This window comes from Hyaloscypha bicolor (assembly GCF_002865645.1).
Source record: "Hyaloscypha bicolor E unplaced genomic scaffold K444scaffold_165, whole genome shotgun sequence".
Taxonomy (NCBI): domain Eukaryota; kingdom Fungi; phylum Ascomycota; class Leotiomycetes; order Helotiales; family Hyaloscyphaceae; genus Hyaloscypha; species Hyaloscypha bicolor.
The window spans coordinates 2301230-2322458 of NW_020194667.1; the positions used below are offsets into that span (position 1 = coordinate 2301230).

At 41.4% G+C, this 21229-nt stretch overlaps 7 protein-coding genes across 7 annotated transcripts; 3 read left to right on the plus strand and 4 right to left on the minus strand.

The window, feature by feature from the left end:
• Positions 1-510: 510 nt before the first annotated feature.
• On the minus strand, positions 511-1596 carry K444DRAFT_572773 (uncharacterized protein). Its single transcript, XM_024877371.1, has 2 exons — positions 1087-1596; positions 511-1010 (listed from the first exon to the last, which is right to left on the minus strand). Exons 1-2 carry the CDS (start codon positions 1548-1550, stop codon positions 593-595), a joined length of 882 nt encoding a protein of 293 aa, XP_024730037.1. The 5' UTR covers positions 1551-1596; the 3' UTR covers positions 511-592.
• A 1253-nt stretch (positions 1597-2849) lies between these two features.
• Positions 2850-3976, minus strand: K444DRAFT_619802 (uncharacterized protein). Its single transcript, XM_024881579.1, has one exon. The coding sequence runs from the start codon at positions 3881-3883 to the stop codon at positions 2924-2926; it is 960 nt and encodes a 319-aa protein (XP_024730038.1). The 5' UTR covers positions 3884-3976; the 3' UTR covers positions 2850-2923.
• Positions 3977-10123: 6147 nt separating this feature from the next.
• Positions 10124-10705, plus strand: K444DRAFT_704932 (uncharacterized protein; the record flags this gene model as incomplete). The annotated part of the gene is made up of 1 exon (XM_024888093.1): positions 10124-10705. One exon carries the CDS (start codon positions 10124-10126, stop codon positions 10703-10705), a length of 582 nt encoding a protein of 193 aa, XP_024730039.1.
• A 3893-nt stretch (positions 10706-14598) lies between these two features.
• K444DRAFT_619803 (amidohydrolase 2) lies at positions 14599-16078 on the plus strand. The gene is made up of 2 exons (XM_024881580.1): positions 14599-15342; positions 15391-16078. Exons 1-2 carry the CDS (start codon positions 14654-14656, stop codon positions 15962-15964), a joined length of 1263 nt encoding a protein of 420 aa, XP_024730040.1. The 5' UTR covers positions 14599-14653; the 3' UTR covers positions 15965-16078.
• Positions 16079-16979: 901 nt separating this feature from the next.
• Positions 16980-17441, minus strand: K444DRAFT_542207 (YjgF-like protein; the record flags this gene model as incomplete). The annotated part of the gene is made up of 1 exon (XM_024875862.1): positions 16980-17441. One exon carries the CDS (start codon positions 17439-17441, stop codon positions 16980-16982), a length of 462 nt encoding a protein of 153 aa, XP_024730041.1.
• Positions 17442-17816: 375 nt separating this feature from the next.
• Positions 17817-19992, plus strand: K444DRAFT_619805 (aldehyde dehydrogenase). Its single transcript, XM_024881581.1, has 4 exons — positions 17817-18448; positions 18508-18725; positions 18771-19063; positions 19109-19992. Exons 1-4 carry the CDS (start codon positions 18036-18038, stop codon positions 19688-19690), a joined length of 1506 nt encoding a protein of 501 aa, XP_024730042.1. The 5' UTR covers positions 17817-18035; the 3' UTR covers positions 19691-19992.
• Positions 19393-21176, minus strand: K444DRAFT_600578 (FAD/NAD(P)-binding domain-containing protein). Its single transcript, XM_024878627.1, has 2 exons — positions 20756-21176; positions 19393-20701 (listed from the first exon to the last, which is right to left on the minus strand). The coding sequence occupies exons 1-2, from the start codon at positions 21113-21115 to the stop codon at positions 19793-19795; spliced, it is 1269 nt and encodes a 422-aa protein (XP_024730043.1). The 5' UTR covers positions 21116-21176; the 3' UTR covers positions 19393-19792.
• Between the last annotated feature and the right edge of the window lie 53 nt (positions 21177-21229).

Sequence of the window (21229 nt, forward strand, 5' to 3'; positions counted from 1 at the left end):
TTCTTTTGATTTAATTCAATATCATTATTCATTGAAACTTTTGTGTATAAACTTACGTGAGCTTTGAATTGTTTTCCTCCCCCGTGCTGTATTAATATCTGCAGCGAGTAATATGTCTTATGCTGTTAATAAATGGCCCGCGTCATGCTGTGGAGCTAGAACCTACAGAGCTTCATAACAAGCAAGCTCACATCGAGATGTCCAAGTGAGCGGTTCCCATTTTGCCTTTGGCCCTGAGCTGTTGCTGCTTTTGCCTGAGCCGAGTGAATGTTTCTGAGCATGGCTTGAGCACATGCTAAGTAAGCTTAAGCATGAACTGAAAAGCTATTTTGACACCCAGAGGGGCTCGCTCTGGCTCCCCTAAGGCCTGGTTACACCCCACACCCCTCCTCCTCTCCTCTCTAAGGCAGTCCTATTTTGTCCCCCGAGAGGGAGTCCTCTAGAACTTATTTTAGAACACTAGAAGAATTTGAGAGTACACTATAGTAAAAGAAACTTGATTTTTTTTAAAGACAGACTAGCTAAGTTCATTTGTATAATAAGACTGATTATTTAAAGCTCGGAGCTATAAGGTTATTGAATACACGTGGTACTAGTTATACCCGAGGAGAGTCTCAAGAGCGAGCGCCAGGCAGCATACAGTGGCAATAATACCTAGTTTATTCCCATTGCCTCTCACGCGCACGGCTGAATTCGTCTTAGAAGTACTCGATGCTGTCGAACCCCTTGCACTATCAGAAGCCTGGTGGACCAGGATGAACATGTCATTAACCGCGACCCCGACGTATGAAGTCGCTTCCGAGGGCGGAAACGAGGTCGTCACTGTTGATAGCGGTGCCGTTGCGGTGATCGTTTCGAGGCCCCCGGTGATGGTCTGTCCAGCAATGGTCCATGTGCCGTTTACGATGCCCACGTCGCTGTCGGGTAGGAGTCTCTCGCAACCAAAGGTCGGACTAAAGACCGAGCTCGGGAGCGTCGAGTAGCACGCACCACCGATGGTCGTGTAAGAACTGGAGAATACTATTAGATCCTGTGCCATTGACAGAGATGAGCATGAGCTGCTTGGTTGGAGGGAAGGGTGCGAACCTAGGGCAGCACACGACGGCAGTCTCGCCAGGGTCAAGAGCTTCCAGGAAGACGTCTAGCTCTGGCTCGAAGAAGCCACTTTGGTAACCGGTGGGGATCGCAGCAAACTGGTTGAAAGCCCCAGAGATGCTAGTCGATGTCGGGTTGAGCTTGGCTGCCGCACCAACGGTAGCCCAGCCGGAAGGGCAGACAAGTCCCGGCGAGTGATAGACGATGATCATGCCAGCAGTTGGGTTGCCCCCTTCTCCGGAAGAGTCGATGGACTGAATAGCGGAACCGGAAGGGTTGCAGTCCGCCGGTGGGAGCCATTCGCATTGAGCTTCCCATTGGAGAAAAGTTGGGTCTGTCGCGGCACCGAGCATGGTCTCATAGGCAGTGGAACATGATGCTGGTGCAGTGAATGTTGTAGTCAGCGGGCCGTTGTTTGTTAGGCTATAGCCTGAGAGGGACGTTGCTGTCGGCATGGTGTTTGCGTGCCAAGACTTCGAAAGAGAAAATGGACAAGCCGATGTTGAGCAGAAGGGTCCCAAGCCTGACAGGGAGGGGTTGTAGGGGCAACGGATAAGTTGTTTTCCAAGTAAGCTCGGAGAAATTCTAGTCCGCCTCCTTCACGTTGGCTATCTCCTGACATAAAATTAAGCGTCGTGCTTGAACTGTGCCTGAGCCGGCCGAAGCAGAAGCGGCGCTGGCATCGTGTGAGAAAGCGTAGTGTTCCGCCCTGTTCGTCGATACGAGCGATCAATCAATCAATCTGGCGTCCCGATTACAGCGCCATCCTTAATAATCGCCAAAATTGCGTTTAAAGCGAGTGAGGTATAAAACTCCCCAAACGTGCTCTCCAGCTACTTCTATAAATTGTCACTTCTGAATTGCTGAACTACCACCTTACCAAATCCTCTTGAAATTGCATATCCATCTTGGGAGGAATGCCTCCTGTCCGTTCCTCGCGCCGCGTAAGCGGCAGATTACTACCGTCTATAGTGTGTTTCACGACATGAATTACGCAGCCCCCTTTTTGGCAGGTGCAAACATCCCGTCCGGTTTCGTTCCTCGGGGACTTTCACATATTTTGCCGCATCATGTCTGCATTTTCAGCTAGCCACAGAAGATAGTTAGAGAGATTGTGAACGTGGCAGTGCCAATGATATAAAAGGTTGGGCTGATGTTATTTGCTCTTTAAGTGACGTTTAGGCGATGCTTTGCGTGGCGTTAGAAAATTGGAGAGACAGCATGCATTGTTTCCACCTTGAGATCGCCACTTGGACGCGGCTTATGCCAACGATTAAAACGTAGAATTATGGGTTTTCACGGATTAACGTCATAGTGAAGGGTTCTCCAGAGTTCAAGCTAGTCGTGCTGCCGCTACTCTAGAAGATGAATTGCACGCACGGAACTACATTCCCGGCTTGCATTTCTACTCTCTGTCCTTTGCGCTCCACAATTTCCACGTCACCTCTCGTTGTCTCTTCTTTTCCCACAATTAAATATTGGCAGATCCTAAGCAGTGGAGCTGAATAAGATCTTTTGGCCATGAGGCGGGTTTCTTCTCCAGCCGGAGAGCAGGTCGAATAACCGCAATAATAAATAATTCTACAATCTTTATTGAGTTACTTCAAGATTTCAATTTAGTTTTAATCACAAACAGGAGTCCCGGGTGATCAAATTACCGGAAGAGGCAATATCGAAAATACTTCACTCCGAGCTATGAGCGTTGGCAGAATAACAACTCTACTCTCTTGGCCGCTCACCAAAAAAACACAGGAAGCGTGGCAGAAAAAGTTGAATCGTGTGATTGAGCTCTTGAGATGTGGATTGTTAGTTTGTGAAAGCAACGAAATCAGTGCGAAAAGTTGGCCGTGTCAATAGCAACCACCTTCCCACCTTCCACCTCAGTGCCGTTGACAGGAGCAGCCATACCTCCCGAAGTGACAAAGTACAGAACATCAGCATCCGATGTAGTCCTCCCAAATTCGCAAGCCGTCCCGCCAGCCAAAGTCAGCTTATCAATGCTCCCACCGGCAATAACAACTCCACCAGCAGCTTTTACCACACCCAATGTGTTGACGGTATGACATGTCACCCAGGCGTTCCCCTTCCTATCAAAGACAAAGTCATCAACAATGATTTCTCGTTCCAGCACCTCGACTGAACCAGAAGTCTTCCCTTCATCATCAATCTTGATCCGACAGAAGAATTGCTGGCCCGTGTTACTCCAGTAAAGATAACCGTCACGGATCTTGACTCCATTGACACCCATGGGCATCGATGGTGGAGGCGGGGATTTCATCTCTTCGACATCAATAAGTTTCTCGACTTTTCCATCATTGACGTTGAGCTTCCAAACCACCCCGGCATCCGAGTCTGCGATCAAGACCGTCCCGTCTTCTTTGGAGAGCAATTCGAACCCATTCGCAAGTCCGCAACCTGGTAAGTAGGCGATCCTCTTGACCTTTGGTTTTGAACCTTTATCGAAGCTGGTCAAGTCCACTTCGAAGACCTGGTAGGTATCCGCTCCACTCGACCAGGGTTGAAGAGTGAAGTTGCCGCCCCCAACATAGAAGACATCCTCCTTGATTTCGATGATGCCAGTCAATGCCGATACTTCGTCGAATTTGTGGACCAGCACCGGCCCGTCTGGATTGGATGGCTTGATGAGGTAGAGCTCTGGAGTCGTCAAAATAGTAAGCAGGAGATCACCATTAGAGCGGACAGCAATGTTCTCGATCCACGTGGGGAATGGGAATTGGTGAAGCACTTTGGACGGCAGCGCGGGATCAAGAAAGAGAGGTTCAGCCATGATGAAATACAAGAGTGCTTTGAAGCTGATGAGTGGGATTGGAAGGCGGACTAATGGGTTGTGAGATGCTGGTACTGCAATGGTAAGGCCGAGGCGTGAGTATGAATTGTTGTGCTGCAACGGTGATCTAACTCCGCTACACCTTGCATGGTAGAATCCGAGAATAGCTTCTGGTAAGCCACATTCCATACATGTGACTTATACGAGCCATTCTCGGACTGCATTAAGCCGTGTGTGATATTCATGTCCCCTCATTCGTTCGCGATGTTCAACAATGCAAGAGTCTCATTGGAACGCCAAATGATGGCTTGGCCAATTGAAGCCCCGCGATCTGGAGCTGCAATGTGACACTGGGATATTAGGAAGTGTGTACGACAATACTTATTGCCGTGAATGGTCCAGGACCGTGAGCCAAGGGTGGTTTTCCGCAAGATAAATCCTTTTCACAGAGGTAGTGATTTGTAATTAGGGGCTCATCCTGCTGTTTGTTGGGCTTCAAAGGGCAAGCTACTAAAGAGGGTACAAGCGTGCAATTAAATGTAAGGGGCGGACATCAGGAGGCCGTTGCAGAAGGGGCGCGCGGCGATAGTAAGGTAACGGGGGGGGCTCATTGGCCATGGCCCTAGGCAGGCACCAGCATTCAATGACGAGGTCTTCAGCCTTGTGGAGATACTAACGAGCTGCATACCTTTCGGGGCAGGAGGAGAGGTGCTGAAGGCAGGACGAAGAACTCCGACTAACCGATGCCCCGCACCAAAACACGCGAATTCGCATTTCGCCCCGAACTTTAATAATTAATTACTCTACAACCACTTATCCAAATAAAATAATATTAAATTACAGGGTAGAGTTAATTGAGATCTTGAACTTATATAATTCAGTTTTTTTGTCTAAAGCGTTATAGTAGCGTAATTATATATATACTCGTTTTCGCCTATACTACCCCCGATATAACTACCTTACTAATTTGGGCAATTACCTCTTGCTATACTACTACCTTTACAGGGCGCCTAGCTTTAATAGGTGCTTTCTGCTTAGTTAATACTACTAGAGTAGCTTTTTTTGCCTTGGGAGTAATAGAAACTGGCTGCTTCTTTAGTGCTTTCTTGGCGGGCTTATTAGCTAGCTCTAGGTCCTCTACTAATTGCTTCTAGATAGCCTTAGCCTCCCTATCTGCCGTTTTTTTTTGCCTTCTCCTATTTATTTCTAAGGGTATTCGCAGCCCTTTTAATCTTTCTTTCCAATTTAGCTTCCTTCTCTGTAATTCTCAGTCTTTCCTTCTCTTCTTAATACTCTCTAGCCTTAATAACCTTTCCAGAAGAATAGTAATTAATTAAGCCCTTATTTGCCTCGCCAGTAAGATTCAAACGAATGCCCTATCGACCCTTCTTCTTTTAAAACTCGATTACTTTATATAAACCTCGATTTTCGTATTTCATAACAGAGACTCATATGGCGAGGTAAAGTATAATTAAAAAAATCGTCTTAACCTTATTAATTATGGGTTCTTTATTATATATTTAATAAAATCGATGAATCGATTTTGCAGACCTTAAAGGGATATAATCCAGATGGTTTTTCAGGTAATACAAGTATAGGGCGAGTAATAGTCTTAATAATAAGATTATTATTAATTAGCTATATCCCTGATTTGCAAAATACTAATTAGATATTCTTTTCCGTAAATGCCTTATTTCAAGATCTTTTAAACTTTGGCCAAAAGAAGCTTTTACTTATTTTAATAAGCCCGCCCGATTTATTTATTATTATATTAAGTTCCCAAGAGTATATAGTTAATAATAGTTAAAAAAGTCCGATATTAAAGAACTAAAGCTAATAAGTTATATATAGAAATAAAATTAATAAAATTATACTATATTAATTAGCCTAATTAATAAATACTATATTAATATAACTTAAATATCTATTAATAATAAGAAGACGTTTTTAAGTTATATATAATAGTTTAATATATTATTTAAATATATTTTAAAGCCAAAATAGCCTAATTATATTATTTAATTATTTATTATACGAAATTATAAAATAAGCTTTTGAATTAGTTATAACTTTATTAACTTATATACTTATAAGATCTTCCGATTCGCCTTAATATATTAAAAGCAATAGTATTTGTTTTCTAATTATAGATATATAAGCTAAAATACTAATAAATTTACGGCTTCTGTTTTATTTTAATTTAGAGATTTAATCCGATTCCAGAATAGCTCTAATTATAATTCTTTTTAAAGATTACTTATATTCTATTAAGAATTCTTTTTTATTAAAGTTATATATATTTTCGGCTATAATTCAATATTTTTTAATTACTATTATAAGCTAATAAAGCAGATATATATTAATAAATACTTAAATAATATATATATATAAAATAATAATAATAAAATAATAAATTATATTAAAAAACTATTAAAATATTAGAGTATATTTAGTACTAATATATAAATTATTAATATTTTATAAATAAAGGCTTTCTAGTCTAATAGAGTAATATTTTATAAATTAGCTAATCTAGTTTTTTCCTAATATTCCTCCCTTAATTTCCTCTATAAAGTTTTTAATAATATAACTAGTTAGTAATATTCCTTAATTAATAAGAATATTAATTTAATAAATTAAATACTTCTCTTATTTAATAGTTAATATCTGAATAGCTATAGCTATTCTATTATACGTTATGTAACCTCGCGTTATATGCGTGACTCGACTAGTAGACTAGTTCCCTTTAGGCTTAGCAGATTTAGGGATGGTATATTAATACTATAATATTATAATTCTTACTTTTGAAAAACAATAACTTTACTAATCTTATATAAATAGCATTCTATAATTACGTAATAGTATTATATATTACTAGTAAACCAATAGTTAAATATTAGTACTAAAATAATTTCGCTTTCTTTTTTAATTTTATAAAGTAATAAATTTGTTTAAAGATAATATTATAATTATATTTAAATTTCCTAATTATATTAGTATAATAAATAAATTTCCTTCTTTGAATTATAGCTATTACCTTATTAATATAACTTGATTTAATAAATTTAATATATATTTTAGTAATAATATTAAATATATTTTTTATATATTTTAATATAGAATATATTTTAGTACGGAACTTTAATTATAGAAGCTCAAAGCGAGATTATAATAATATTAGTAGAAGAACTCACTAGCTAACCATTTATATCTCTTAATTACCTATTTCGAAAAAAATTAATTTTTAATTATATCTTTATTATAATTATAAATCCTATTATATGTTAATACTTTATAGTATTCTCGATATCTAAATAGCTATATATTTATTTTAAACTAGTAATATAGCTAAATTTGCTTATAAAATAATAATTTTATTATTATTACTTTATTATTAAATCTCTTATTTAAGTTTACTAAAAATAAAATACTAAAATTTTATATTTTTTTTTAAAGTATTAGAAAAATTCTAAAAACTTCCTGAATTATTATATTAAGGTTACTAATTATAAATATTTATTTAAAGTTTCGATTTTATATTATTATTATATTAAAAAGAAATAAATAATTAGGGAATTTAAATAATTAAGAAATGAATTTCTTTATTTTATAAGTAATTCTAGTTATATTATAAAGTTAAAATAAATATATAATTATTAAAATATTAATATATAATAGAATTTATAATTATAATAAAGATATAATTAAAACTCGATTTCTTTAGAATAAGTAATTAGCTAGTAAATTCTTCTAATAATTATCTAAATTATTTTTTAAATAAGAATATAAAAAGTATTAAAATTATTTTTTATAATTTCTTAATAATTATTACCTTAGTTAAAACAGTAATAAGCTTAAATTAATAAAAGTATTTAAGGCTTTTTTAAAAAATAAAAGAGCTTTTTAGTTAAAAGTAAATTAATTATATAAATTAATATAAAATAATATTAATTTACTAATTATATTTCTAAATCTTATTAAAATAGCCTAAGCTTCTAAAAAAAAAATTAAGAAAATATCTGAGGCCTTTTTTAAATAAAAGAACTTCTTAATTAAAACCGAATTAATTATATAATTTAATATAAGGTATTTTTGATTTTTGATTTTAGTATAAAATAATATTAATTTACTAATTATAATTTCAAATCTTATTAAAATAATACAAGTTTTTAAAGAAAGTAAAAAAACGCTTATATAATTTATTTAAGTTTTATAATATTATATCTAGAAATATAATTTAAAAGTTATTTAAAAAAAAAAGATTAAAAGAATACGAAAATTGAAAATCGAAAAGAATTGAGAAGTTAAGCTTAGTAAAACTTAATATACAAAACTAGAAAATTGTATTTTTGCCCGATTTCAAATAATTTAATAATTATAAGTCTAGAATAAAATTATAATAGCTTAAATTAATTATATTAATACCTTTATTTATTTTAATTAAATTTATAAAGTTCTATTAATAAATAATAATATAATTAATATAATTAATATTATAAATATAATATTTTTAATTCTTTTTATTATAAGACCGGATTTCTAGACTTGAAAAGCAAGATAAAATAGCTTAATTCCGAGAATTCTAAATTAAAGAAAGAAGCTCTTAAGTATAAAAGCTTTAGTATTATAAATACTAGCCTAGCTATATATATTATTATAGTTATATAATACTAAATTTGCTAGTAAAGTAGTAAAGTATAATACTATAATAGGAATTTAATTATTATACGAATTTCGGACTATATATAGATATTAGATATATAAGTAAAGATAAAGAAAATAGGAAGCTAAATAAATAGAAGTAATAATTTTAAGACTCTTAATACTAGTAATAAAATAATATAAATAGTTAAAAATAAGGAATTCTAAAGATTAATATATTAGGAAAGCTAATTATATAACTTCCTAAACTAGTATTAGTATATCTAAAAAGTAAGATATATAATAGTAGTTATAAAATAAAAGAGAAAAATCTCTATTATAATACTTTTTATATTTATATTTAAAAATTTTTAAATAATTATTAGAAAAATATATTAGCTAATTACTTATATTTTCTAATTATTTATTTTAAAAAAATCGATTTTTAATTATATTTTTATTATAATTATAAATATTATTATATATTAATATTTTATAATATTTTTAATATTCTAATAATTATATATTTATTTTAATCTTATAATATTATTAGAATTATTTATAAGATAAAAAATTCATTTTAATTACCTAAATTCCTTATTTCTTTTTATTATAATAATAATATAAAACTAAAATTTTAAATAAATTTTCGTAATTAATAATCTTAATATAATAATTCAGGAAGTTTTTAATATTTTAATAATAAATATTACTAATAAGGCTTTAGTAAGGCTTTAGTAAGTTTTAAAAATAAGCTAAAATTATAAAATTATAATCTTATAAGTAATTTTAGTTATATTACTAGTTTAAAATAAATATATAGCCATTAGAATATTGAAAATACTATAAAGTATTAATATATAATAGGATTTGCAATTATAATAAAAGTATAATTAAAAATCGATTTTTTAGAGATAGGTAGTTAGGAGGTATAAAGGCAATAGTATAAAGTATCGGGAATACAAGGCATTAGGAGACTTTCAGGCTCTCTAGTATACAGATCAAGGTAGCAAACTCACTATAAGGTCCTATATTTCCAGGCCCTTTCCCTAAAAGCATATTTACGCCTTTAATAAGGGCTACTATACCTTTTCAGGGCTTCTTCCCTGTACTTATAAGGGAGCCTTCGCTAAAGGGGCCTATAATAGTTGCTTGTTTAGTATCCGAGCGCTATAGTTACTCTACTAATAGCGCTATAACCCTAGAAGATCTACTTACCCTATGCGAATGTCTTATAGCGCCTCTTTACGTAGATTTAGGGAGTACTATCTAGAGTTATAGGGGCTTATAGCGAGCTTTTGCCCTAAATTCACACCCTGTAGAGCGCTGAGGGTCAAAATGCCCTGTATTCCCGATACTTTATGCCGTTGTCTTCGTATGGGCGGTTGGCCTGTGGATTCTTCTACTAATATCGCTGTAGATCTTCATGAAAAGGTTACCTCGACTTCAAAACAACGAGTAAGTCTTGTGTATGGTCCTCGATGAAAGTGCCCCAATGGCAAGTATTCGTTTTTGCCAGTGGATCATAGGACGCGGGCGTCTTTCAGCCCCGTTGAATCATTCCTGGCTCACTCCGAGGCTTGTGTACCCTCACTGAACATGTGGTCCTCCGAGCTCCCTTTCTCTTCAAATATTTCCACATTGACAATTGTTCGCCAAGCAAAATCACCACACAGGTTCTCTGCCAAAGACTCACCCCTCTCTATGCCTCCCACCGATGGTACTACACCCATCGGTGACCCTTTCGATCCGACACTCTGCAACAACATCTCCCGCGGCAGCGCAGCATTCATCCTCGTCGCTCTTGCCCTTGGCGCACTTACCCAACCTCCTGGTTCCCTCCTTATTTCTCCATCAGTAAGACACCTGCGAATATGGCGCCTCTCACCCTTTCTCTGCGGTCCCGAGGGCTTGACTATTCTCTGCTCTCTCGTCCAGGCCCCGTTCGCTCACATGTCCCAACGGAAACGAGCATTCGACATCATGGCAAAGCGCACAACAACTACAGATGGTGACACGAGATCTCTGGTGGAAATTTCGCAGAGGCCAAAGCTGGAGTTGATACTTCCGATGATGTTGCAGATTGGAAAGGTGTTCTTTTTGCGAGCCTCGAGGTTTACAACCGCGATGGCTATCCTATATTGGATAGATGGGGCTGTGGTGGAGTACTGCCACTGTTAGGTCTATTTCGCACCTGTTACCAACGAAAAATCTAGGTGCAGACAGACAGGACAAGTAATAGATACTGGCGATTCGATCTGTGCACGGGATTTGGATACCTAGGAGATGCCCCAGGAATCTCGACATGTTTGCAAATTATGAGACGCCCAGGCCATGGCCGCTGATCATTTGGGCATTAGCAGTCCTCCTGCTGGAGCCATTCCCCGCATTGCCTCCCTATGTTTTTCCCTCCATCGCGTTAGCTTCTTTCTCTCTTGCCGCTTTTCCCTTCTTCCTTGGACTCGTCGGTGGGCGCTCTCTGATCTGCACCATTTCATGACAGTTAGATGGGCAGTGTTTACTGCTTTTCCTAGTCCGTTTTCATTTGGGCTCCTGCTGGTCTATTTTAAGTTTGTGTACAAAGAGGCCGGCACCTACCAGCCTGCATGGTTAGATTGGTTTGGGTAGTGACTTATCGTTCGTATTATGGGTTCAAATATCACAGCTGTCAGGCTTTGGGGGTACAGCGGTGATGCTTCCATTTCTGTATGGAGGGAGAATTTGGCACTCTAGGAGCAGAACCCTTAAACAGTCACTCAATCTAGGCTCACTGTCCCCCCCCCCCCCCAAGACGACCTTCTATGCAGAACCAGATTCTTGCCCGAGCTTCTTCTTAATCCTTTCCTTCGCCATATTTCAACGCCTTCCCCGATTTGTCAAAGCGCCTGAAGAACGGGCACTCTCGTTGACTCTTGTGCCAACATTTCTTGGGACCACCTGGGCATGTGGGATTGCAACAACCTCCTAACATGCATTCTGACTTCTGACTTCAGCGCCTTTCTGTTCTTCCTCCGAGTTCGTTTGAAACTCGGTTGGTTCTTGGGCGGCTCTTTGGGTGTCTCCATCCAGGGTCTGGCCTTGCGCGTGGTGCATGAAGGGGATATGATGTTTAGTAACTTCGATGCAACTTGGAGATTGTGAAGACTCTTCTGGGCGTGGAACTCTATTCAAATATTCCCCCTTTAGGCACATAGCGTTGAATGTTCTCAAGACCATAAGTAATCTTCCAGTCACCATTCTGCGTATTAGAAGAGGCAGCCTAAGCAATTTTACCCCATATGATAAACACCGGCTCATTGTTTCCTCCCATATTCACATCACTGAGGCATCTAAGCTTTACGGCAGCCACGATTCGTCAAAGATATCCAAGCAAATGCCACAGTTACACAAGCGGGCCACTCTACCTTCTAAGCGAATACGAGACTCCTGCGCCTTCACTGCAAATCCACTTTGATGCCCCACAGTTCAGTGTAGTTACACAGAACTTCCCCACTTGAACCCTCGAGCTTTCTCCAAATTCTCTGGCCACGTCTCATTATCTCACATCTTAACTAGGCCTGAATCTGAATACGTTCTTTCTGACTGAAGAAGCAACGAAACAAAAATAATCGAGAACCAAATCGCTCGAAATGAAGGTCTTGATCCTTACGTTGTTTCTCCTGGGCTGCAGCTCAGCAATCCCGATCACTAGCCCCGATAGTAATGGTGGAACCCATCTTGGAGCGGATGTTGCGCATTTGGACGGTATTTCGTGGGCTTTCTTTTGTTCATTTTATGATAATGTCTTCGTAAGTAAGTCAATTTCTAACATTCAATCACTAATCGGTGGCTTTAGCTGAGCCGGATGCTACTGCTATTGAATACGGTCTCTTGAGATGAGGAGTATGAGAAGCTCCGAGCACAGCAGAGTGCTGCACTGATTTCCTAAAATGGAAGAATGGAATGGAAAGCTTTACGGGTGTGGGTAGGTCACAAAGGGTGGTTCTACTAGAATAGCGTAAGCACAAACACTTTGAGCGCTCAGATTTGAACTTGCAATAGTACTGATATTCCCCCCTTTAAGTTTGAATGATGACCTTCCACAAGTTCACGACTACCACTGTACTAGAATATCCTTATACTCGCACTTCGATTATTTAATGCCTTCCATTTCTCCAATATCCCCTTCAAAGGTTCATTCTAGAACAAACAATTCACCTCAGAAACCCACAGACACTGATACCACCAAAAACAAAAGCCAACTAGCTAAACATATCTTTCTAAACCCCCCTACGGAATTCCCAACATGCCAGGTATGGCGCAGTGCCCAACTTGATGTTACTATGGGGGGATCTAGGCCGAAGAAAGTTCTGTCCGCGGTGCCAAACTCCCCTCGGCCTGCCATTCCAACTTAATGACCTAGCCCCGCTGTCCAGGATTGGATGGATCGTATCAACGGAGGGTATAACTTGAGACAGAGACTACGTTCGCAGTTTCCATACTATCATGACTATCGATGATTGGCAAAGATGGCCATGTCTAGGGAATGGGACTGGATCTCTGGGGTTCGAGGCCTTTGGTCAGGAGTTAGATAGAGAATATGTACGAGACAAAATCTTTATCTAGTGATTAATATGTGAAAGCCCTGTGGCCTAAATATAGACTCAAACTGTGCGTTTGAAAGCCAGTCTGTGATATATATTCACGTGTCAGGGAGGCAACAACCGGCTTATTCAGCACCCTGGACATTGTAATGTTGTCTCTAGTCATACATCGATGCAATGCCTTCTCGTTCCCAAATATCATTTAGTTCGCAAATTCTGTGGATCATGGTTCACTAGTTCCACATTAGTTCTGACTTCTAAGTATAGAGGAGAAGCCGTGAACTATGAAGGTTGTGACGTGGCTCATTTGAGTGAGAATGTTCTCACCATGAAGGAAATGAAGTTCTCTCGTGCAGGAAAAATCAGTGTGTCAAATGAATAGAGTAGAATAGAATAACGGCCGTTACTCTTATTTTATTCATATATTATTCAAGTTATTCATGAATAATCATGAATAATTCGAATAACGCACGTGATCCGTGCACGTGATTGAGCTAGCCTAATCGGGTAAGGCTTCCGGGGGGCCCGCACCTAGCGCCACCTCGCTACCCAATCAGGTGGTAGTGGCGCTTGGTAAGCGGATCGAACTTTAGCGATAATCAGTTTATATATTATAGAAAATCTGTATTTAAGTAGCCTTATATAATTATTAGCTTAGCTTATATAAGGCTGCTTAATAAATACCTTAGTTTCTTTTTTTAAATTTAAATATATGTCAATTTACTATAATTAATTGACTTCCACGTGACTTCCACGTGGTTATTCATGGTTATTCATGTTATTCATGAATAATTAATCTATTTTACTCAAATTATTTAAGATATTCGTTACTCTTATTTTATTCAAGTTATTCATGAATTATTCATGAATAACTCGAATAACTTGAATAATCCTTTGACACACTGGGAAAAATTAAGGAGCATAAAAAGGAACTTAGGGAAAGTAGTCAACATGAAGTGTTATTGAGGTGACAAGCCTGCATAGATGCTCATGACCTGGAAGCGCTTCGAGATGACATCCTGTCGATATATTACAAATATTCAAACCCCGTTCGGTAAATCCCAAAGGTCAATCCTTGGAGGAGAGTGTAAGGTAGAAATACGGCTGCATTCGTTCCAATCTCCGTTTTCGGTCGACTACTTACAGAGACGCCTAGGGGTTGCTTGTTCAGATCTCATCCCAGGCGTTAATGTCGAGGAATAGTAAGAGCCGCGAGTCTCTATACGCTTGAATCTCAATTCGACCTTATTTCTCCGCTTTCTTATTCCTTTCAATACCAACCTTCCTCGTGCACGTGACACGGAATGCATCCGGCGGATGAGTAAGTGGTACGGTCTGCACCACCCATCTCACCCGGATCCCCCGTAATCTTGCTTTCTGGGGTAAGACATTCCGAATTCAAGGTGGAAAATCCAAAAGTGTAGCAATGGGGTGCAGAAATGGAGTGAAGAACGCATATTTACGCTTTTCAACCGGGCTTCCCTAACCCCTAACATTAAACCGCCAAAAAAACCATCGAACATCAGCAACGATGTCACCGGCTCGAATGGCTGACTGCGGCTGTGGCTACGGCAGCCCAGGGAAATCAACCCGTAATTCGGAGAAGATATCTGGAGCGTCACTCTTTCGAATCGACATGCATACCCACATCATGCCTCCAACCCTCCCAGATCTCTCCCCATTCTCTCCTCCCGACTCACCGCGACCATGGCTCCAATTGAAACCAAGTCCCAAGGATCCAGAAAAGGTCGATATGTATGTGGGCGATTCCTTTTTCCGAACAGTGGAACCGAATTGCTTTTCTGGCGCTACGAGATTGCGAGAAATGGACGAAGCAGGAGTGGATGTCCAAGTTCTCTCCACGATCCCGATTCTATTCTTCTATGACGAAGCCCCTGAACCAGTTACAATCCTAGCGCAGTATTTAAACAATCATATCGCCTCCTTATGCAGAGAGTATCCCGGACGATTCGTAGGTCTGGCTACCGTTCCGCTTCAGGATGTAAATGCGAGTGTGGAAGAGTTGAAAAGAGCGGCACGCGGGTTGAGGCTCGAAGGGGTAGAAATCGGGACAACGATTGGAGGCAAGAACCTCGATGATCCATCTCTAGACCCGTTCTGGAGAGCATGCGAGGAGCTGGATTTCCCAGTCTTCGTACATCCGCTTGGGTACTCGCTGCAGAAGGAGAATCCGGAACGATGGGGGAAGTATTGGGCAAGTTGGCTGGTGGGAATGTAAGTTATCCCTTTCTAAATCATGTCAGAGAGTTGATGCTAGAACAGGCCGTCCGAGACGGCATTGGCGATCCTTAATCTGACATGTTCTGGGGTTCTGAACCGCTTCCCAAACCTCAAGTTCTGCTTTGCTCACGCAGGCGGCTCTTTCCCCTCCTTGCTTGGTAGAATCGAACACGGTTATGAGTGCCGTCCCGATCTCGTCGCGCTCCACGCAGGTGGTATCTCTCCGAAGCATCATCTGGCTTTTGGGAGCAACATCTGGATTGATAGCTTAGTCCATGATCCTGATTTATTGGAGTATATCTGTAAGAAGATTGGCAAGGATAGAGTGTTGATGGGGAGTGACTATCCATTCCCACTAGGGGAAGTACCTGTTGCCGGGCAGATGTTGGCCGAGGAGGAAGAGCTTGACGGGTTTCTAAGTTGGGATGAGAGGGCTATGATGTTGGCAGGGAGCACGATCAATTTTCTTGGTCTTGAGGACGCGTTTGGAGGTGTCTTCATAGAGAGACTGGAAAAGTTTCGGAGGATCAACGGACTGGATAGGAAAGGGAAGAACGGAGTGGCCACACCACCGACGACCGGAAACCCTGGGTTTTCCACCTTGTCATCTAGCTGAATGCGGTCTGATTTTGGTTCATTTTGAGAAGTTTGATGTGCAATCGGGTGATTTGTAAAATCGACATGAAGCAATTTATGGCGGGCCAAGTATACAATGAAGAACAAGCATGATGATGATGATGATGATGATGATTATTTTCGTCCGGGAAAACTAGAAGAAACTAGCTTTCCTCTAAACCTCCCATGGGGTATGGGGACGTACTAAGCTTATAGGATATTTATATACAGAGTCCTACTTGTAAAAGAAGCCAAAAACCACGAGGGGTAAAAAGACATCCTCTATAAGCAGCCCCGGGTCCCTAATCCCGCGGTGTTTCAGTGCCCCCGTAAACCTTATAGAAAGCATTTCTAGTATGAGCGAACATACCAAAGGCTTGTAACTATCCACCTCCCCGGCCATTTGGGGTGGCGATCAGATTCCATTCAGAGCACTCCAGGTAGCCCAAAGCTCCCTTAGACAAGTGCATCGACGCCACACGAAGGCGCAATACCAAGTCTCCTCTACTTCTCCCCCTCCCCCCTCCCCTCCTTCCCCCTTCCCACAATCTCTCCCTCGTATCTGCCACGTTGCATTATCAGGCCTGCCTTTGCAGGAGGATTCCTCCACCATATAGCCCCCTCAAGAGAGTAGGCAAGTCGAGTAGGCCACGGTGTCCACCCCGATTTCCCTCCGCAATATATATAGAACAAGTCGTGCCGTCGCGTGTCGAGGAGAAGAAGGAGGAGGAGGAGGAGGAGTCGTAGAGGATCGTCGATAAGGGAAAATCTCTTCGTGTGACGCTGTGCGAGCGTTCGAAAGAAGCATCGCTTTCACAGCGTATCGATAGTTGACTCAATCTTGGCCCTATGCTCCGGAGAGCATAGGTTGACAGCCTGCACCACGAGGAGGTGTTGAGTCGTCGCAGGCCCTGTGAAGAACAAGCAGAACGATTCAAAGACGGAATTTTTGTACGACACCTTTGATAGACGGTCATGCTTTCATGAAAGCTATGGCAATTTTATTCCTCCCTATCTCAAGATTCCCCAACAACAATAGCAGTACACTTAATCTCAACGCACAGCTTCTCACTCGGCAATGCCGCGACCTGTACTGTCGTCCTGGCTGGGGCTCTATCCTTCACCGGGAACACCGTATTCCAAACCTCATTCATGCCAGAATAATCCTTCATATCCGTCAAGAAAACTGTCGCATCAACGACATTTTCTAGCCCCCCTTTCCCCTGCGTCGCACCCTTGATAATCGTACCAATGTTCTCGAGGACCGCAGCAGTTTGTTCACGTATGTCGAGGGTGAAGGAGCCAGATGGTGAAGTAGTGCAACCGGCATAAGTGCCGTCACCCCTACGAGAAGAGGTGCCTGAGATGTATATAGTCTTTGATGTAGAAGAAGCGTGAACGGTGCGTGCGTGGGGGTAGTTGGCGAGACCTTGTGCGGACGAGACGGGGAGAAAATAGGGTTTGCCGTTTGTGGACATTTCGGAAAGAAATTTGATTTGGAAACAGAGGTAAGAAAGAGTGAGGGATGCAAGGCTGAAAAATATTTTCAAGGGTCTGATTCTTGCTGGAGGAGGAATTGTAGACGAGGCTGTGAGTGGATTGTGAAGGCGGCGAGAGTGGGACACGGATGCGGATGTCGATCGCCGGCTCGCTTAGCTCAGCGAGTAAAAGGGGTATTTTTGAGGCGCGGACCGAGGCCTGGAATTTCTCATCACGAGTTCTTTGGGAACGTAAGTATCTAACAAACGTTCTGCAAGGAATTGTATACGAGTCCTTGAAGTTTAATCTTGTTAAGTACAAACATTTAGAAGTATACTATAAATTTTGTTGAATTTTCCCTGGATACCTCTTGGAGTTGATGCACGATAAGAGTGGTACGGAAGCGGACCGGAGATCCTCCAAGATGGGGAAGGTGGGGTTCCACAAAGTCCCATCACGTGTCTAGTACAACAACTCCTCTGCTCTTAGCCACGAGTCAAACGAATTGACATATGCCCCGGCGATTCGAGCTTTTGTTTTCACTCGGGAGATTCTGCATCAGCATCCCTGGAAGTACCCCCACCACAAGAAGCATGGCTTCCCTACTCTGTTCAGCATTATGGGAACGCAACACCCTGGAAAAAGCACACAACTTTCTCACAACCTGGAAATCCTTCCCTCTGGTACTGGAAAACTATGTCTCCAATACTTTTGCCTCTAGTTCTTACTTCGAAAACATCCCATCTTTCAACCCCCAGACCGGTCAACTCTACGCTCATGTCCCACTCAGCACGCCCGCAGCCGTGGACAGCGCCGTCCTGGCTGCTGAAGCTGCTTTCAAAACCTGGAGTAAGACGACTCGAGCAGAACGATCCAAGTATTTGCAGAGGATTGCCGCGTTGATACAGGAGAATCGGGAACTGTTTGCAGTATGGGAGAGTATTGACCAAGGCAAGACGTTGGAGCGAGCGAGGGTGGAGGTTGATAGAGCGGTTTCCAATTTCTCGTAAGCACTGCTTCGCCGCCCTTTCAATATAAGTACCTCATGTTGATTTATCAGTTTAGTTACTTTTCCACTTATATCTTGCACGAGGAATCATCAGTCAGGATGATTGATGGTGTGGCATTAACGTATGAGCACCGATCTCCGGCAGGGGTGTTTGCTCTGATCTCTCCTTGGAACATGCCTCTCTACCTCCTTACTTGGAAAATTGCTCCATGCCTTGCTTTTGGGTGTACAGCGGTAGCCAAACCAAGTGAAGTAACAAGCATGACCGCACTCTGTGAGTTTTATCAACTATCAAAACTATAGAAACTGATGCCCACAGTACTTGCGGAGGTAATACGGCAAGCCGAACTCCCTAGCGGCGTTCTGAATATTGTCTTTGGCGATGGAGCAACAACTGGATCTGCGTTAGTGAAGCACGCCAAGGTGAAAGGAATCTCCTTTACCGGCGGAACGGCAACAGGCATTCAAATCAGGAAAGATGCCGCTGCGCATATCTACAAGCATCTGTCTTTGGAACTTGGAGGCAAGAATCCAACACTTGTCTTTGATGATGTTGATTTGGAGAAAGCCGTCGCAACCGCCGCGATGGCTGCATTTGAAAATCAGGGAGAGGTAATCATCTCCTTTTCTTCGCTTTGGGGTTAGCTAATGATGCAGATTTGCCTTTGTGGATCAAGAATATATGTTCAGTCAACGATTTATGAGACTTTTGTGAAGCAGTTTACAAGTTTTATTTCAGAGAACTACAAACTCCGCTCGAAAGTCGGCGCAGTAGTTTCCTTGCAGCACTACCAGAAGATCCGCTCCTATTTGCTCCTCGCAGAGAAAGAAAGAGGAACCTTCCAACTGGGCTCAATACCCGAAGAGTATCCAAAAGCAGGATACTGGATCGAACCCACCATTCTGACTGGAATAGCAACAAACAGCAGGATTATGAGAGAAGAGATTTTCGGTCCCGTAGTGGCAATTGCACAGTTTGAAGGTGAAGAGGAGGCAATTGAGTTAGCCAATGATAACCCGAATGGGCTTGCGAGTGTACTGTTGACGAGAGATGGGGCGAGGATGAGAAGGGTGGGAGAAAGAATTGAAGCGGGGCTGGTGTGGGTTAATTGTTGGTTGGTTAGGGAGCTTGGGACACCGTTTGGAGGGATGAAGAATTCGGGGGTGGGAAAGGAGGGGGGCGCTTATTCGAGGGATGTGTTTACGAATGTGAGGACGCTGCATTTACCTTCGGTCTAGAGACAGAATTCATCATCAAACCTGTTACCCAGGTTACGCCAAGAAGTTGAGCTGAGTCGAGCCAAAGTGAGTACTGAGCAGAGAACAGCAGCCATTTCCCTCTTATCTCGGAGCAATCGACCGTCCCGTGACCAAATCCAAAGCCCACCCAATAACAATCAACACTTTCTGTCTCCACGTCCGTGTCCAAAGGAAATTCTTACTCCTCCACGCAATCCAAGCCTGCGGGCCCGAGTAGTCCTTCTTCCCGCTCACAACGCCATCATTCTGCCCCAAATAAGCCACAATGGCCGCCTGCTGATACCGAAACTCCCTGTCTATTTTCCCATTCAGCGCCTTGGCAAGATACTTTGCCTTTTGACATTCTACTTCTGCGGTGGTAGGCAAGCGGGCATCTTCGACGTCTGCTGCATCTCCGATAGCGTACGCCCCATCCACAAGTTCCGAAGAAGGAGTGTAGACGCGTAAAAAGGAATCGGTGAGGATGCGTGGATTCCGAGGTGTTTTCTTCACAGGTAGAGAATCCACGAGGGCAGTGGATTTATTCCCCGTTGCCCAAATTACCAACCCCGCACTGATTTTCCCATTTTCTTTAGTGTATAGACAATTCTTTTCAACTCGTTCGATATGACTTCCTGTCAGTACTTCGACGTTCCGTTTTGTGAAGCTTCCTATAGCGTAATCCTGAGGTTTTGTGTCGAAGCCCGAGAGAACTTGATTTGCTACGTCGTGGACGGCGATGCTGACGTAGGGCTTCAAGTGAGGGTAGAGTGAGGCATACGAGCTGGAGAAGAGGTCAGAGAGCTCTGAGGATACTTCTACTCCGGTGGGACCTGCACCGACGATTACAAAGTGGAGGAGGGAATGCTTTTGGGCATCGGTAAGGCCGGAGATGGAGGCTTTTTCGAAACAGTCTTGGATGCGGGAGGCGATCTTCATCGCATCTTTGGCGTTGCGGAGGAAAACTGCGTGTTCGGATACGCCGGGAGTATTGAAAGTATTGTTCGTGCTCTTGGAGGTACGTTGTCAGCCATGGCTTTTCCATCCAAAGGAAAAAATGCCTACCCCCGGAGCAATAACCACAATATCATACTGTAAGACGAAGTCCTTCACACTTAGGTCATCAAACGCCGGAATGCACCTCACGGTCTTGGCCTTACAATCGATGCCCTCCACTTCGGCTTTGACGAATTTAATCTTCTTATTTGTATGTCTAATAGGGGTTTCCACAAGATTGAACTCATATAACCCACATGCAGCGCTTGCAAGAAGGGGTGTATATGGAGTAGTTGTCTCAGGCGAGATGACTGTGATGGAGTGTTTGGTTTCGTCAAGGGAAGTTGCTAGGGTTGAGCCTGCCCAGCCGGAACCGATGATGATTACGTCCTTTCGAGGAAGCCATTTAGCACCTTCATTCGAAGACATTTGTAGCTGATGGGTGTATGGACGTGGCCAGGTGTTTGCTCTCGAGTACGTTCATTACTTGAGGTGAAGTTGGTGAAGTCTAAGGAAACCAAGACAGGATGACGTATCACATGC

What these genes read in the sequence shown, in the direction of transcription:
- K444DRAFT_572773 (XM_024877371.1), bottom strand. Translation starts at nt 1,550, where the DNA reads ATGCCGACAGCAACGTCCCTCTCAGGCTATAGCCTAACAAACAACGGC. An exon ending in GCCGTCGTGTGCTGCCCTAG is followed by an intron (nt 1,011 to 1,086) that starts GTTCGCACCCTT and finishes AGTATTCTCCAG; the next exon opens with TTCTTACACGACCATCGGTG.
- K444DRAFT_619802 (XM_024881579.1), bottom strand. Translation starts at nt 3,883, where the DNA reads ATGGCTGAACCTCTCTTTCTTGATCCCGCGCTGCCGTCCAAAGTGCTT.
- K444DRAFT_619803 (XM_024881580.1), top strand. Translation starts at nt 14,654, where the DNA reads ATGGCTGACTGCGGCTGTGGCTACGGCAGCCCAGGGAAATCAACCCGT. An exon ending in GCAAGTTGGCTGGTGGGAAT is followed by an intron (nt 15,343 to 15,390) that starts GTAAGTTATCCC and finishes ATGCTAGAACAG; the next exon opens with GCCGTCCGAGACGGCATTGG.
- K444DRAFT_619805 (XM_024881581.1), top strand. Translation starts at nt 18,036, where the DNA reads ATGGCTTCCCTACTCTGTTCAGCATTATGGGAACGCAACACCCTGGAA. An exon ending in AGAGCGGTTTCCAATTTCTC is followed by an intron (nt 18,449 to 18,507) that starts GTAAGCACTGCT and finishes TTATCAGTTTAG; the next exon opens with TTACTTTTCCACTTATATCT. An exon ending in AACAAGCATGACCGCACTCT is followed by an intron (nt 18,726 to 18,770) that starts GTGAGTTTTATC and finishes TGATGCCCACAG; the next exon opens with TACTTGCGGAGGTAATACGG.
- K444DRAFT_600578 (XM_024878627.1), bottom strand. Translation starts at nt 21,115, where the DNA reads ATGTCTTCGAATGAAGGTGCTAAATGGCTTCCTCGAAAGGACGTAATC. An exon ending in TTGTGGTTATTGCTCCGGGG is followed by an intron (nt 20,702 to 20,755) that starts GTAGGCATTTTT and finishes CGTACCTCCAAG; the next exon opens with AGCACGAACAATACTTTCAA.